The sequence below is a fragment of the Malurus melanocephalus genome, unplaced genomic scaffold, assembly GCF_030028575.1.
Source record: "Malurus melanocephalus ecotype Western Australia unplaced genomic scaffold, MMel_1.1 scaffold_86, whole genome shotgun sequence".
NCBI classification, from domain to species: domain Eukaryota; kingdom Metazoa; phylum Chordata; class Aves; order Passeriformes; family Maluridae; genus Malurus; species Malurus melanocephalus.
The window spans coordinates 1,102,501-1,117,059 of NW_026623318.1; the positions used below are offsets into that span (position 1 = coordinate 1,102,501).

At 51.2% G+C, this 14,559-nt stretch overlaps 1 protein-coding gene across 10 annotated transcripts in view; it reads left to right on the forward strand.

Annotated features, from left to right (window-relative positions):
• MAP4 (microtubule associated protein 4) overlaps positions 1-14,559 on the forward strand; it is a 113,831-nt gene that overhangs the window by 83,678 nt on the left and 15,594 nt on the right. For all 10 annotated transcript variants that reach the window (XM_057367857.1, XM_057367847.1, XM_057367848.1 and 7 more), the window contains 3 exons: positions 9,058-9,158; positions 10,110-10,322; positions 11,869-12,046. In XM_057367857.1, coding sequence (XP_057223840.1) covers positions 9,058-9,158; positions 10,110-10,322; positions 11,869-12,046 — 492 coding nt within the window. The remainder of the gene's footprint in view (positions 1-9,057; positions 9,159-10,109; positions 10,323-11,868; positions 12,047-14,559) is intronic.

Sequence of the window (14,559 nt, forward strand, 5' to 3'; positions counted from 1 at the left end):
TCTCCTGAAGGATTTTTGTTTTCAGCAGAGCACTGTAGTTTAGATGAACACARAATCCAAGGCTCCCAGCAGCAGTGAAGTTGTGAGAGCCCCTGGCCTCAGGTTTGCACAGATTAAATTAATTATGGGATTAGGAATGGGATCAGCCCGGCCACCTGTAAGGAACCATCACTGCAGTRGTGGTGGTGGGTGCTAAAACAGGACCTCACCACAGGAAGTCCTGCTCATCTTAGGGGAAAAAAGACAGAAATGATCACAGCTGCCCCATGCCTGGGTAGAATTGGGGGACACTGGGGAATTTAACCTGGGATTAGTTGGATCATTAGTGACACCTTTGTGATTAAGTGTTCTGAGACAGGATTGTCTTTATTTTGCATTCTGAACAGTGTGGAATAGCAGTTTTATACCTTCAGATGCTGAAAAGCTGGAGAGAGACTTTGGACAAAGRYGTGGAGGGACAGGACACAGGGAATGGCTTCCCACTGCYAGAGGGCAGGGATAGATGGGATATTGGGAAGGAATTCCTGGCTGGAAGGGTGGGGAKGCCCTGGCACAGGGTGCCCAGAGMRGCTGTGGCTGCCCCTGGATCCCTGGCAGTGYCCAAGGSCAGGYTGGACWGGGCTTGGAGCACCCTGGRGCAGTGGGAGGTRTCYCTGTCATGGCAGGGKTGACACTGGGATGAGCTTTAAGGTTCCTTCCAACCCAAACCATCCTGGTAATCTCTGAATTCTGTGTAAATACCCCAGGTGTCCCCTGGCCCAAGCACTGCCCAAGCTCCAGTGGCCACCTGAAAATGTTCTGAGGTTTCCTCAGTGCTCAGACCAGCTTTAGGACCAGGCTGAAAGAGAAATTGAGACCCTGTTCGTCCCCTTCTCCTCGCTGGATATCGCACCTGCGGCAGCTGCTAAAGTTCAGTTCATGTCCTGTTGGATAAACATGGGAAGGACTTTGGGTTGTTCTAGAAGAAAAAGTTCTGATTTAGGATTTCCCTTGCTGTGGTAAATAYAGTTTTAACAAGCCTGGAGCCTTAGGTTTACAAATACAGGCGAAGAGGACATCTGGTTTATTCTMAATTCCTGATAACGAGGGGAATGTACATGTTGATTGAGTTGCATTTGGTGCCCAATAAAATGCTGAGCCCTCTGTATTTGGGTCAAGCAGGAGATGCTAGTTTAGCCTTTTCTGGGAGGAGGGGGCAGCCCAAGGTTGCATTTCTGCCCAAACGAAGATTTGTTGTATTTGCAGATCCTTTTCTCTAAGAGCCTTACACAAAAAGGCTTTATTTGAGGGCGGTTTCTGGGCTGCAGCCGCTGCCTCGGGGTGGTGATGGGTGAAGAGGGAGCTGGTGCCTCTCCGTGGTTCCACATGGACAGGGCTTGTTCCAGGGCTTGTTTACGTTCCAGAGRGAGAGTAAAGACAAAGATGGTCATTGCCTTATTGCTTAATCTATTTCTCTTAATGGATTTTCAGCTGATGACTCTAATCCCAATGAGAATTATGGAGMTGTTTCATTGAATGATGTTTTAGTTCAGCTTAGCCTGCTAAATATCCCTGCCTGGGGATCTGGGGATGATGCCTGGCCTGGTTCACGTTGGGAGGCAGCTGTGGTTCCCTCCTGGAGCAGCCACCCGGGGCAAGGCAGGTGACACAGGGACCTGTCACCCGAGAGCCTGGGCCTCATCCACAGGGACAGCTTTTAGGGGATACAGTCTCAGGTATCCATGGAAACGCTCGTTTATTAGAGGGAGAAGGGAACCATGGAATATCCCAGCTGGAAGGGACCCACAGGGATCACTGGTCCAGCCCCTGGACCTGCACAGACACCCCAGAATTCCCCCCGTGCATCCCTGGCAGTGCTGTCCAGACACCCCTGGAGCTCTGGCAGCCTTGGGGCCATGACCATTCCCTGGGGAGCCTGGGCAGTGCCAGCACCCTCTGGATGGGGCACAAGGTGCCACAGTCCCAAAAAGCAGTGCAGACTTACAGATCCTTCCTGGATCTTCCCTGGAGCCTTTGCCTGTCGCGGTGCCAGGAAACAGGAACACTTCTGGCCTTTACAGATGAGCCCAAGACAGGTTCTTCCAGGGTCTTCCTTTTGACCTGCAGGGCGTTTTTTTGGGAATGCTTGTTCTTGGCAAAATTGTTGGTTGGTGTTTCAGGAATAGCTGCACACTGACTTTGCTGCTGAGTTCTGTGATTTATAGAACAGTGCAGTAATACAGTTTTACTTAAAAAAGACTCTCCTGGGTACATTTCTATAAGTGCTTTTTCCTCATTTTACTTCTTCAGGGAACACAAACAGCAAAGCCTTCCAGATTTCGTTTCTGTTTGGGTTTTTCACACACACTTGGAGCTTTCATGAGAGCTGTTCCTTASAACTGAAGGTGAAGGGCTCTGAGAGGCTGAAGGTTTGTGTTTGCTCCCACCTGGGTTCAGCTCAGCACCACCTCACACGAGCTGGGACTCTGGTGCACTGGATTTGTAGGTATAGGTGGCATGAGAACACTTTGGTGTGGCTTTCCTCCAGCATGTGGAGTTGTAGGAATTCAGAAAGAGAGAATAAAATAGAAAAAACTGTCAATGTATAAATCCTTAYGTTTTAAAGAAGGAGGGGTCAGGTTAAGACATGTGGGAGAAATTCTTGGCTGTGAGGGTGGGGGGGCCTTGGCACAGGGTGCCCAGAGAAGCTGTGGCTGYCCCTGGATCCCTGGCAGTGTCCAAGGCCAGGCTGGACATGGGACTTGGAKCAGCCTGGGACAGTGGAAGGTGTCCCTGCCCATGAAATGGGGATTGATGGTCTTCAAGATCCCATCCCAAACCATTCTGGGATTCTGTGTGTTCGTCTTTTAGTGCAATGTGTCAATCCACACCTCCTCCTTGTCCTCCTAAAGGCTCTCTGGAATCCAAGGTGTGATAAATAAAACATCGTAGTGGAGGAGCTCACACAGGCAGTGGCCAAACGAGACTCCTGAGCCTGGGAGACAGAGCAGGGAGAGGGAGGTGKCTGTGGCTGCTGTCTGTAAAGCCATCAATGACAGGGAAGCTGTGAACAAGAGGAGACAGTTCTGTTTTTCCAGGATAAGAATATGGGTCAGCAAACCAAAATAGCAGCAGCAGCTGAAAGCAAAGCGTGCTGGGTGACTTGTGGGAGATTTCAGCAAAGCTGTAAAACAGCTTCTGCCAGGAATTGGGGAACTGTGAGATTTTAGATTCTTGTTATTTCACCAGGAGGGTAATCAGATATTGGAGGAGAAGCCCCAAGATAYGGAATCTCCATCCTTGGAGATGCTCAGAAAAAGATGAATGTACCCTGAGCAATCTGGTGTATCTGGAGTGGGAGGTTGGGCTAAATGATCTCCTGACATCTCTTCCAACCCACACTGTCSTGTTATCCATGTGCTGGAGAGCTGCTGGACAGGCAGGTGGTTTCCACACTGCAGTTCAGGATGGGAAGAGATGTTATTTCAAGGAGTGGGTGGGATGGGTTTTTTCTCTTTCTGGTTAGGAATTGTATTTATAGTTATCCGTGATCAGGGTTTGGCTTGGGGAAGCAGCGGAGGGGGTGTGGGCGTGGTGGGCACCCCCTCTCTGCAGGGACTCACTGCGGCTGGACTGGTTTGACCCCGACCCACAGCCTTGGGGAAGCAGAGGGGCTGTTCCAGGGCCATCCAGGTGTGTCCCTCCTGGCTCTCAGGATCTCCATGGGTGGAGACTCTTTGGGCTCCTTCCAGCTCAGTGTCCCTGTGTCACTGGGGGATGTCCCTGTGGCTGGGCTGCAGAGTTCATGGGGTTCCAAGTGGGTTGGGTTGGAAGCAACCCTAAAGCCCATCCAGTGCCACCCCATTTCATGGTCAGGGACACCTTCCACTATCCCAGGSTGCTCCAAGCCATGTCCAGCCTGGCCTTGGACACTGCCAGGGATCCAGGGRCAGCCACAGCTGCTCTGGGCACCCTGTGCCAGGGCCTCCCCACCCTCCCAGGAATTCCTTCCCAATATCCCATCTATCCCTGCCCTCTGGCAGTGGGAAGCCATTGCCACTTCTTCCCCAAAAGGGCTGTCCAGCCCTGCACAGCTTCCCAGGGTCAAGTCCCCATCCCTGAGGGGATTTAACAGCCCTGTGCATGTGGCACCTGGGGACATGGTCAGGGGTGGCCTTGGCATTGCTGGGGGATGGTTGGACWCCATGATGTGAGAGGCCTTTCCCAGCCTCAGCAATCCCTGGATGGATTTGCAGGATGTGTTTTGAGATTCCTCAGGGCATTCCATAGCTGCATTAGAGCTGTGCAGGAGCCTTTGGGATGAGACTCAGTGTCCAAACAGGGAAGTTTTAAGGAAACAATGAACAGAATGTTCAATGTGGAGCCTTGGGGACACTTTTGGCCTTTCCCACAGGTGATGAAGGTGCCSTTCTCCCTGTTCTTTTTGGGCAAAAAAAGAGATTCTTAAAGCCGTTGCCTCGGCCACTTTGACTGTGTTGTGTCAGGTTTCATTTCTTCTGAAGGCACCTCAGCTGCTGGTAGGGACTGCCAGGAGAGCAGCAGCGTGTGAAGTGAGAGTTTAAGGATAAAACACGTTAGGAGTCTCCTCAGGCCCCAAAGTTGCCATTGCAMGTGGCTGCCAGTCCCCCAGAACGGGCCGTGTCCCTGTAGGAGCTGTTCCCACTCACTCCGTGGCCGGCCCCACGTGCTCCGTGTGCGTCACCACCTCAGACCTGGCTCCACAGGCACAGTTGCAAATTCCTCATTAGCGGGGTTTGATGGCTCACTCTGCTGGAACAGGACAAACCTCAGAGTTATATTTTCCATCCTTTTTCAGATCTGTAGGAACGCTGTTGTTCCCTTTCAGCACAAGGAGCGAAATCTTGCTTTTCTGGGTGTGCTTTTGGCACAGACCATCTCATTATTACTATTTATTCTGAAAAATTGCCGCTGCTGGTTGATTCTGAGTCTTGTTCACTTCGACTCCGGTTGTACCCAAACTCCACATGGTATTGATCACTCAGTCCTTCATCCAGCAATGGTAAATACCTGGTTTCTGGTGACAAACTTTTTTTAAAATTAGGCTTTTTTACTTATTGGCTCTAAGGGCTTTTGCCAGACATCGTTTTGGTGCTTTGGGCTYTGCGGGTGGCCTTGGCTGAATGTTCCCCAGCTCTGAGCTGGGTTGGCCAACCTGGCACCCGCGCTGAGCACTCCGGCACAGATGGATCCATGTGGGAGAGAGAGATCGGAGTGTGCCACCCACAGCTGGCGTGGGCATTGCTCCACTCAGCTCCATCCTCACAGGAGTCACACAATCCCTGAATGCTTGGGTTGGAAGGGACCTTAAAGCTCATCCAGTGCCACCAGTGTCCCATGGCAGGGACACCTTCCACTATCCCAGGCTCCAAGCACCAATGTCCAGCCTGGCCTTGACCACTGCCAGGGATCCAGGGGCAGCCACAKCTTCTCTGGGCRTCCTGTGCCAGGGCCTTGCCAATGACAGGAATAATTTCTTGCAGTGTCGCTCTTGGAAATGGTGAGTCAGAAATGCCCAGGGTGCTGTGAGCTGAGCTGTCCCCAGAAGTGTGATTTCCACCATAAAAACGCACTGAGAGCAGTTTAGTGAGGATGGATGCGCTGCACAACACGTTGCCATCGCAGTGAGCAGCAGTGGGGAGGAAATTCCTGCTGGCAGGGCTGTGTCTCAGAGTCCTTAGTGGGAGATGCCAGATGGGAATGTCCTTCCCTGTCTCCTTGAAGCCCCTTTCCCTYGGGAGCGGTTCCGCTCTGCTGCTGACTCAGCCGGGCTGGGTGAGCAGCACGAGGCGCYGCAGGAGCCGGCTCGGGGCAGCCCTGGCTCCAGCTCCAACAAAATGCCTTTGAAATATCTTTCAGGGGGTTGTTGCGGTGCTTGGGGGAGCAAGCCAACTGAAAAGTCTCTTAAATAATTCTTGCAGACTAATGAACAAATTTGATTAAGGTTTGGCAGCTTTTCCTAATATTCCTTGTAACTAGGAAATGGTCCCAGTTCTCCGCTCCGCGAACACCCTCGTAATTAAACCATGAATGAGAGCAAATGTCCTGATGAGCACAGGACAAATGAATATTAAGCCCCAACCTATCCTTCTGTAATCCCTGGGGGATGGTACAGGGTTGTGTATCCTGGAATGTCAGAGGCTGTGAGAGATGGAGCCTGAATTATGGCCCCTCAAGTAGAGAAGTTCTCCATCCAGTTCCCTAGGATTATTTTTTTTTATTATTAATGTTGTTTTTGTTGTTGTTATTATTTATGTTTATAAAATCATGGAATTGTTTAGGTTGGAGGGACTTTAAAGCCCATCCAGTGCCCCCCCTGCCATAGGCAGGGACACCTTCCACTGTCTCAGTGTCCATCCTGGCCTTGGACACTGCCAGGGATCCAGGGGCAGTCACAGCTGCTCTGGGCACCCTATGTCAGGGCATCCCCACCCTCACAGGGAACAATTCCTTCCCAGTATCCCATCTCTCCCTGCCGTCTGGCAGTGGGAAGCCATTCCCTGTGTCCTGTCCTGTTTTTGATTGACCTTTTATTAAGCAACATGAAATAACATGAAATTCATGTTGTCATTGGTTCAGAACCATGGACGCTGCTGGAGTTCAAATCCTGAAGCTTTGGAAGCTGTGGGTTTTGAGGAGCAGTGGGCTCCCTGATCCAGGGGATTCACGGTGTGCGTGCTGCAGCCCCTCATCAGGCAGAGGTTTCATGTTGGTGCTGAATTAGCTGAAATAATTAACGACAGCAGCTTCCAACAGATGGGAGTCACCTTGAGGTGGGGGATATTTGAGAGYGGTAGGATTGCAAATGAAGCCATTCCCAGAAGCAGAGAGAAGGGAGTGGGCTGGAGGCTGTTGTTATTCAGGAGGGGAACTGCTGACAGCAACGGCTCCTGCTGGCATTGCTGTGGGTAGAGCTGGCAGGTGACACGAGGGGACCATGAGGKTTTATTGAAATGCAGGGGAGGACTCAGGTGGAGAGGAGCCAGTGCAGATCAGCTGCAATAAAAATGGCTTTTCCAGGTGAGCAGGAACAATTCCTCAGAATTTTGCATTAAAGCAGGTGTCCATCCTCTACATTTTGCTGTTCATTTTTCCTCCCAACCCTTTTATGTGCCCAAGATGCTCAACCAGAGCTGTGAAACTGGAAAGGCGAATGGGTAGGAACGCTAAACCAATGCAGGGAAAAAACACYGATCCTGAACTTACCCTGGAGTCACAACATAAACAACAACCCCATACTCTGGGGCAGGAAGACACAGGTTGGTTTTGTTTTCCTGGTTTGTACCAGGACTGAACCACCCTCTGAGATGCTCCCCTCAAGTCTGACAGGCAGGAAAATGGAGAATATAAACAGTGATTTCCAAAAGATGCACAGAACAGGCTGTTTGCTGCTGGAACTGTTACCCTGGGTTTGTCACAATCTGTTGTGTTTTATAAAAAGCAGTGTCCAGCTCGGATAACAATGGGTTTGAATCCCCAGAYGCCAGGGGAGCTGCAGGAATTTGTGCTGGGCTGAAATTCCTGCCTGAAATTGCAATGCTGCAGGAATTGGAGTGGAGGGGAGCCCATGGCGGGGCGGCTGTGCAGCAGCCCCGTGGGGAAGGAGGGGTTGAAGGCATTTATGGGGAAGCTGCTGCTTGTGTGTCCCATAGTGCCCACTGGCACCAAGGGCTGCTCTGGGATTTCAGGCATTTGGGGAGAAAATGGGGGAAAACTGCAATTCAGTGAACATTTTATTCTGTTGTTGGGTTGGAGGGTGGTGCTGGTCCTGCTGTGGCTGGACACTGCTTTGGGTCCTGGGTTTTCAGAGGAGGTGGTGCTGCTCTCCTGCCCCTGGGAGAGGAGCTGGTGTGTGTACCCTGTCCCCACCCAGTGTCACAGCTCGGGGAGCAGTGATCAAAATGAACAAGCATAGGGACAAGTGGCACTTCTTGGAACTGAATCTGAGCTTTGTGCTGTGACACAGCRTGGGCAGGGAGGGCTGGTGTGATCCACGTGTGCCAGAGGGATCTCCATGTTCCTGCTCTYGGGGAATCCCAGAATGGYTTSGGTTGGAAGGGACTTTAAGGATCATCCCATTCCACCCCTGCCATGGGCAGGGAGACCTCCCACTGTCCCAGGGTGCTCCAAGCCCCAATGTCCAGCCTGCCTTTGGACACTGCCAGGGATCCAGGGGTAGCCACAACTTCTCTGGGCACCCTGTGCCAGGGCCTCCCCACCCTCCCAGCTGGGAATTCCTTCCCAATATCCCATCCATCCCTGCCCTCTGGCAGTGGGAAGCCATTCCCTGTGTCCTGTCCCTCCATCCCTTGTCCCCAGTCCCTCTCCAGCTCTCCTGGAGCCCCTTCAGGCCCTGCAAGGGGCTCTGAGCTCTCCCTGGATTCTTCCCTTCTCCAGGTGAGCACCCCCAGCTCTCCMAGCCTGGCTCCAGAGCAGAGGGGCTCCAGCCCTGGGAGCAGYTCYGTGTTCTCCTYTCCAGGTCCCTGTGCTGTTGCASTCCCAGGCTGGATTCCAGGCTGGAGTAATTTTTCCTCTGTGACCTTCCCTGTTGCTCCCTTGGGCTCCTGGGAATCCTCCCTGCTCACGGAGGGCTCAGCTGTGAACGTGGGCAGAGGAAAGGATGAGCAGGACCAGCTGTAAAAATAGGGATAGCTGGGAACAGGACCACACTTCAGGATAGGTGTAAACCCTGGAAGAGGTCAGAACTTCACCATTAACATTCCAACAATTTATTTTAACAACTCAAAAGATGGAAAGATTTGCTATTTAAATTAAACCACAGGTTTCCTTCATCTGCTGTGTGGCTTTTGCCACTGGGATAATATGAGATGTTGGAATCTAATGGCATCTGGATGCACCTCACCTGTTACAGGGAAATTCTTTCTTCCTGCAGGTGTTCTGGGGTTTAGGACATTTTCCACTAACACCAACCTGCACTGAGTTCTGTCTTCTGCTACTGCTGTGTTGAATAACAGTAAACTAAACAAATAGACCTTTAAAAAAAAACCTTAAACTTACAAATCTCCCTTCCTTCTCCAGGTAAACCAGAGGAGCCCAAAGCAGCCGAGACCGTGACTGGGAACGACATCACAGCTCCTCCCAACAAGGAGCTCCCTCCCAGCCCTGAGAAGAAGACCAAGGTAGGAGCTGTTCCACATTGGGCATCTCCGCTTCCCTGGATTTTATTTGCCAGCTTTTCTGCTTCCTCAGCTCTGCCAGCCCAAATTCTGTTTTCTGAGCTGCCACTTGAGAGCCCTTTCCCTGGAGCAAACCCATCCAGCTCCGGAGCTGCCGACGGCTCAGCCTGGGCCTGGGGGGACTGGAAGTGCCTTTCACAGAAGTGTGGAAACTTTATTTCAGTGAATTCACCTGCTTGGTGTTGGTGGTTGTAGCAGTAGTACACGTAYAGTAAACATGTAGTAAACATGTAATGAGCGTGTAGAACCAGCTGTGCTCACAGACACTCTGCGAGGGGCTCACAACAATTTCTGTGTCCTGCAGAATCCYGCTCAGGGCCCGGCTCATGAATCCCGCTCAGGGCCTGGCTCCTCCGGCTTTGGTGAGCTCTGCTGCTTCCAGCAGGCAGCAAATTCCTCCCAGAGTGTCCCCAGGAGGGCTGGGGGCCTGGGGCACTCTCCCTTCGAGGCCCTGCCCATTTGAGCTGATCCGATGAGGATTTGGAGCTCGCAATCCCCGTGTGCCCGTAATTGGAAAGCCACAGCCCGCAGATTGCACATAGCTCTGGATGCTGGGAGCACCCAGTTACTAATCCCAGCTTTACCAGCCATTCCTTCTGTTGCTTTCCATGCTGCTGGAATAAATCCCGTTGGTTTGGAATTGAATGGCAGCATCTCCCGGCTCTGGAGGCTGCTGCATTTGTGTCTTTGTTGCACTCAGAAAACAGAAAGCTGATTATTTTATTATTATTATTATTATTATTATTATTATTATTATTATTATTATTATATTTGTTTCCTTTAAAATATCACTTTTCTGTTGTTGCAGCTCAATGTTTTGGTTTACAATGCGCTATTTTTTGTTGTATTTCTTTGGTTTTATCCTGGATTTTGCTTTTTGGCCCAACCCTAAAGCCTGCTGCATCCACCTCCACTCCAAAGCCGGCAGCAGCGAAAGCCAAGCCCTCGGCCACCACCAGCCCCAAGCGGCCGAGCTCGGCCACCCCGGGCACAAACAAAAAGCCCACGAGCCCGAGCGCAGGTCCTACTCCAGGCAGCACTTCCAAACGCCCTGGCACCAGCAGCACCCGTCCCTCCACCTTAACTCCAAAAGAGACTAAACCAAAGGTAAGAACCGCCTGCCTCTGGGCAGCTCCTGGAGCTCACTGACCAGGGAAACTCCCAGCTCCCACCTGCCAGGCTGGACATTCCTGTGCTAGGATAAACTCAGCAATGGRAGCTAGAGGGTTCGTGGGAGCAGCTTCCATTAACCCAAGGATGGCATCGAGTCCCTGGCACTGAATTGTGTCACCACAGAGGAAAATTAACCCTCAGTGTGTTGCTGTGGTTGTCCTGACGAGCTTCCATGAATCAGGGAATCCCAGACTGAAGAGGATTGGGAGGGACCCTAAAGACCACTTGATTCCAACCCTCTGCCATGGGCAGGGACACCTTCCACTATCCCAGGCTGCTCCAACCCCATCCAGCCTGGCCTTGGACACTTCCAGGGATTCAGGGGCAGCCACAGCTTCTCTGGGCACCCTGTGCCAGCTGCTCCCCACCCTCACAGTCAGRAATTCCATCTGTATACAACTCTTAAATGCAKACAAGAACATGGGAGAACTGATTGGAGACGTTTGATATTCATACTGAAGAAAACCAAATCCATGTGAATGCTCTGCATTTCCCACCAATGCTCATTTTATGAAGTCTGCTCACTGTAAAACTGCACAGAAAGAACTGGTAACACTTCTGGGCTTAGGAAATGTGGGAGATGCCTAAATCTCCATTAAGAGAAGGTTCATGGACAGGGTTGGATCTTCAGAGAAGCAGGGAATCCCCATGTGTTAGGAACGGGAATGTTCCCTTTGTTAATTTGTGATCCTACCAAGTAGAGGAATTCAAGTTTAAAAGGGAATGTTAAAATTTATCTCAGAAGCTTTCACTGATGGCTAAACACAACCATTCCTGCTGTATTAAGCTCAAATTACTGCATTTGAGTGTCTTTTAGAGATAACTAAAACTAAGAGAAGGCAAATGAAAGCCCAGGTGTAAATCTGCACTTTTCTGTGAGCTGGTGACTTGGGTTGGTTCAAGTTTTTGCATCATTCTGAATCCCTTTTTGATAAAATCAGCTTTGTTCCCATGCCTTAGCTCAGTATTTTCATACTGCAGAGGCAGTTGACAAACAAGTGCCTTACCAGGAACAGCAGGAAAGTTTTCCAAGTGAGGGATGAGCYGTGTACACTCACTCCTCATGTCCCCGATGTTTAAAGCAATTCCAGCTCAGGAAGCATTGCTGCTCCTGGAGGATGGGAATGTCTCCCAGGAGCATTGCTGGTGGACTGATGGTTCCTCTTTGTCCAGGAATCAGAACCTCTTTCCCAGCTGGAGAGGCTCCCACAGATCCAAGCTGAGCCAGCCCCAGGTGAACCTGCTCCTCCGCAGGCTCCGTGCTCTGTGTCCTGCCCTCCATGCCATCACTCACTTCTGCACATCTTAATTATATTTTAATTGCATTATAACCTTCCAACAGTACCAGGCTTAATGAAGTGTTTGAGGATTYCAGCAATTTCTGTTCATTTCAGCCTTTTTTGGCACTGTCCATTCGCGTTGAACGCTGTGCTTTGGCGCTGACATTCCAGCTGTCCTGACACCGCCTGCTCCGTTTCAGGTCGCGGATGCGAAGCCCACGGAGAAGAGAACCTCCCTCTCCAAGCCTCCATCCTCCACCACTCCTAAAACTTCTTCCAAGAGCTCGTCTGCTGCTCCCCGGACCACGGTGCCGTCGCCAGTGACGGCAGCGGCCGCTGCCAAAACCACAGCGGCGTCTCCTCCCAAGAGGCCGACGAGTGAGTGCTGCCCCACTTCCCTTGGCAATCTGCCCTTCCACCAGCAGCAGCTTCTTCCTTGAGCAGCACCAGCTCCTCTGCACAGCTCTGGGGGACAGGAGGGGACAGCAGGGGGGTGGGCTCTGCTCCTGGAAAACAGGGACAGGACAAGGGGAAACAGCCTCAGGCTGTGCCAGAGGAGGCTCAGGGTGGGTATTGGGAATGWTCYRCCTGGAAAGGGCTGTCCAGCCCTGGCACAGCTGCCCAGGGCAGGGGCGGAGTCCCCATCCCTGGAATTGTTTGAAAGCCACTCCATCACTGTCTGGATTCTGACAGCAGCTCCACATTTTTCTCTTCAGGGCTTCCTCTTCCAGATTCCCTTCAAGGCCAGTCTGGATCAGTTCTCTGTTATCCAGGGTTAATTCAGTTACTGAACACAATTGACCTAAGAGTAGGGATTCTATTCCCTCTGTATTTTGCCACAGGAACAAAATAAACACTGAATGAAAGCTTGGGAAAGCAAATCTTGGGAAGAGGACTTGAAACACCTGAACTGGTGTGTGAAATCCAGGAAGGGTTGAGCAGAAGCAGAGGTTTTTCAGTAGTGCAGGAAGACTTTGGAGCTGAAATCACATCAGTTTCATCCAAAAACTGTGTCCCACTCCTGCTGCTGCTGAAGAGGGAACTTCCCATGAGTTCCACACACACCTGGGCAGCRTGTTAGATAAACAAACAGTGTTCTCACTCATTTTAATGGAGCTCGAGGGATTTGACATCAGATAAAACAGCAGTCCAGTGTTCTCAAGTCTTTTCAAATGATGGGACCTCGGTGGCCAAATTTGCCAATAAATGTGTWAGATTACATGGGTTGGGTTGAATCCCAAAGCATGGGTTCAGGACCCAGCTTTCCCAAAGGAATTGTGATGTTTTAGCTATGCTGGGATGTATTAGGTTTGATGGGCATCCCAGACTGTGTGCTCTGGGGGAAAATCTAATTAATCAAGTGCAGAGAAGGTGTTGCACATTCCAAGAGCCATGTATCCAGTCTGATCCCGTGGCCATGCTGGTGAAATTCATTTTGTGTGGTCTTGGAGGCAAACTGGAGCCCAGGAATGCAGGATCTGTTCTAATGAGTTGGGTTCATTCCTCCTTCCCAAGCCGAGCCRCAAACAAAGGAGCGCTTGCTGGTGCCATTTGAAAAGAGATGGAGGCAGCGATGCAGAGCCATAGGAAGGTCGTTCCAAGAGGCAGGATGTGCAGGGGAGGAGGCTGTGGCCCTGGGAATGTGGGGGAGCCTGCCAAGGCACAGCGAGGGCCGTGGGGTGAGGGAGAGATAAGGTCAGCTGGAGGGACTCCATGGGGAGGCAGAGCTGGCCTGTCCAGGTCTGGAAACGCAAAGGGCAGGAAGGAATGGAGTGAGAAGGGGGTCCTGTTCTCCTGTGCTGGGTGAGGAGGAAGCTGGGCTGGGACAGAGGGTGGGAGGTGCCCTGGGGCCTCGAGAGAACCACTGCGAGCCCAGTGCTCATGGTTGGTTTGGGTGAGATGGGGGCGGGGACACCTGGAGCACTTGGGGTCACAGCRCAGGGGACACCTGGAGCTTTTGGGGTCACAGAACTGGGGATGCCTGGAGCTCTTGGGTCACAGCTCTGATCAGCTTCTTTAGGGGAGGGGGCAGCCGGGGGGATCAGGCTCTGCTCCCAGGGAACAGGGACAGGAGGAGAGGGCTCAATCTGTGCCAGGGGAGGGTCAGGTTGGATACTGGGAGAATTCCTTCATGGAAAGGGTGGTCAGGCATTGGAAGGGGCTGCCCAGGGCAGGGGTGGGATCCCCGTCCCTGGAGGGATTTAAAAGCCCTGTGGATGTGGCACTTGGGGATGTGGGGCAGTGCTGGGGATCAATTATACTGGATGATCTTGCAGGACTTTTCTGGCTATAGTTGGAATTTATTCCATGGATTTAGTGTCTCACAACACAGTGTTGAGCCAGAGAGTAAGTTTGGGGTGAAGATGGTGTTTGTGGCTGAAAATGCTCTCTCAGGACAGCTGCTGGTGCTTCTCTCRTGTCAGAAATCAGGCACTTGGTGCCTTGAGCTGCCATCAAGTTTAAGTCATTGTCTCACATAAAATGTGTRTAAAGGCCAGGTTTGACATTATGTAGTTCGACTTTTTCAGGTATTAAATGTCAGTCCTTTCTCTAAAGCAGAGCCATGGATTATGTGAGGATTGATATTCTGATTTTTAGGGTTTTTTCTTTAGTTTTTGTTTCCCCCCCGTGGAAATGACTTCTGTGTTTGCACAAGAGCACGCTCAGCCCTTCAGATCAGGCACAGATCAAAGTCTGTCACCACAGACCATTGTCCCAGGAGCTTTAGCTGTGTTTGCACCATCTCATGTTAATACAGACAGAAATTCCAGCATTTGGTTCCCCACTGACACGAGCAGAAATAACATCTCTGTATATTAAAGTAACATAATATTCCTTTGCCTTTTATGTAAACCTAAGTCTGTTCTGTCCATACAGTTTCCCCAATTAAA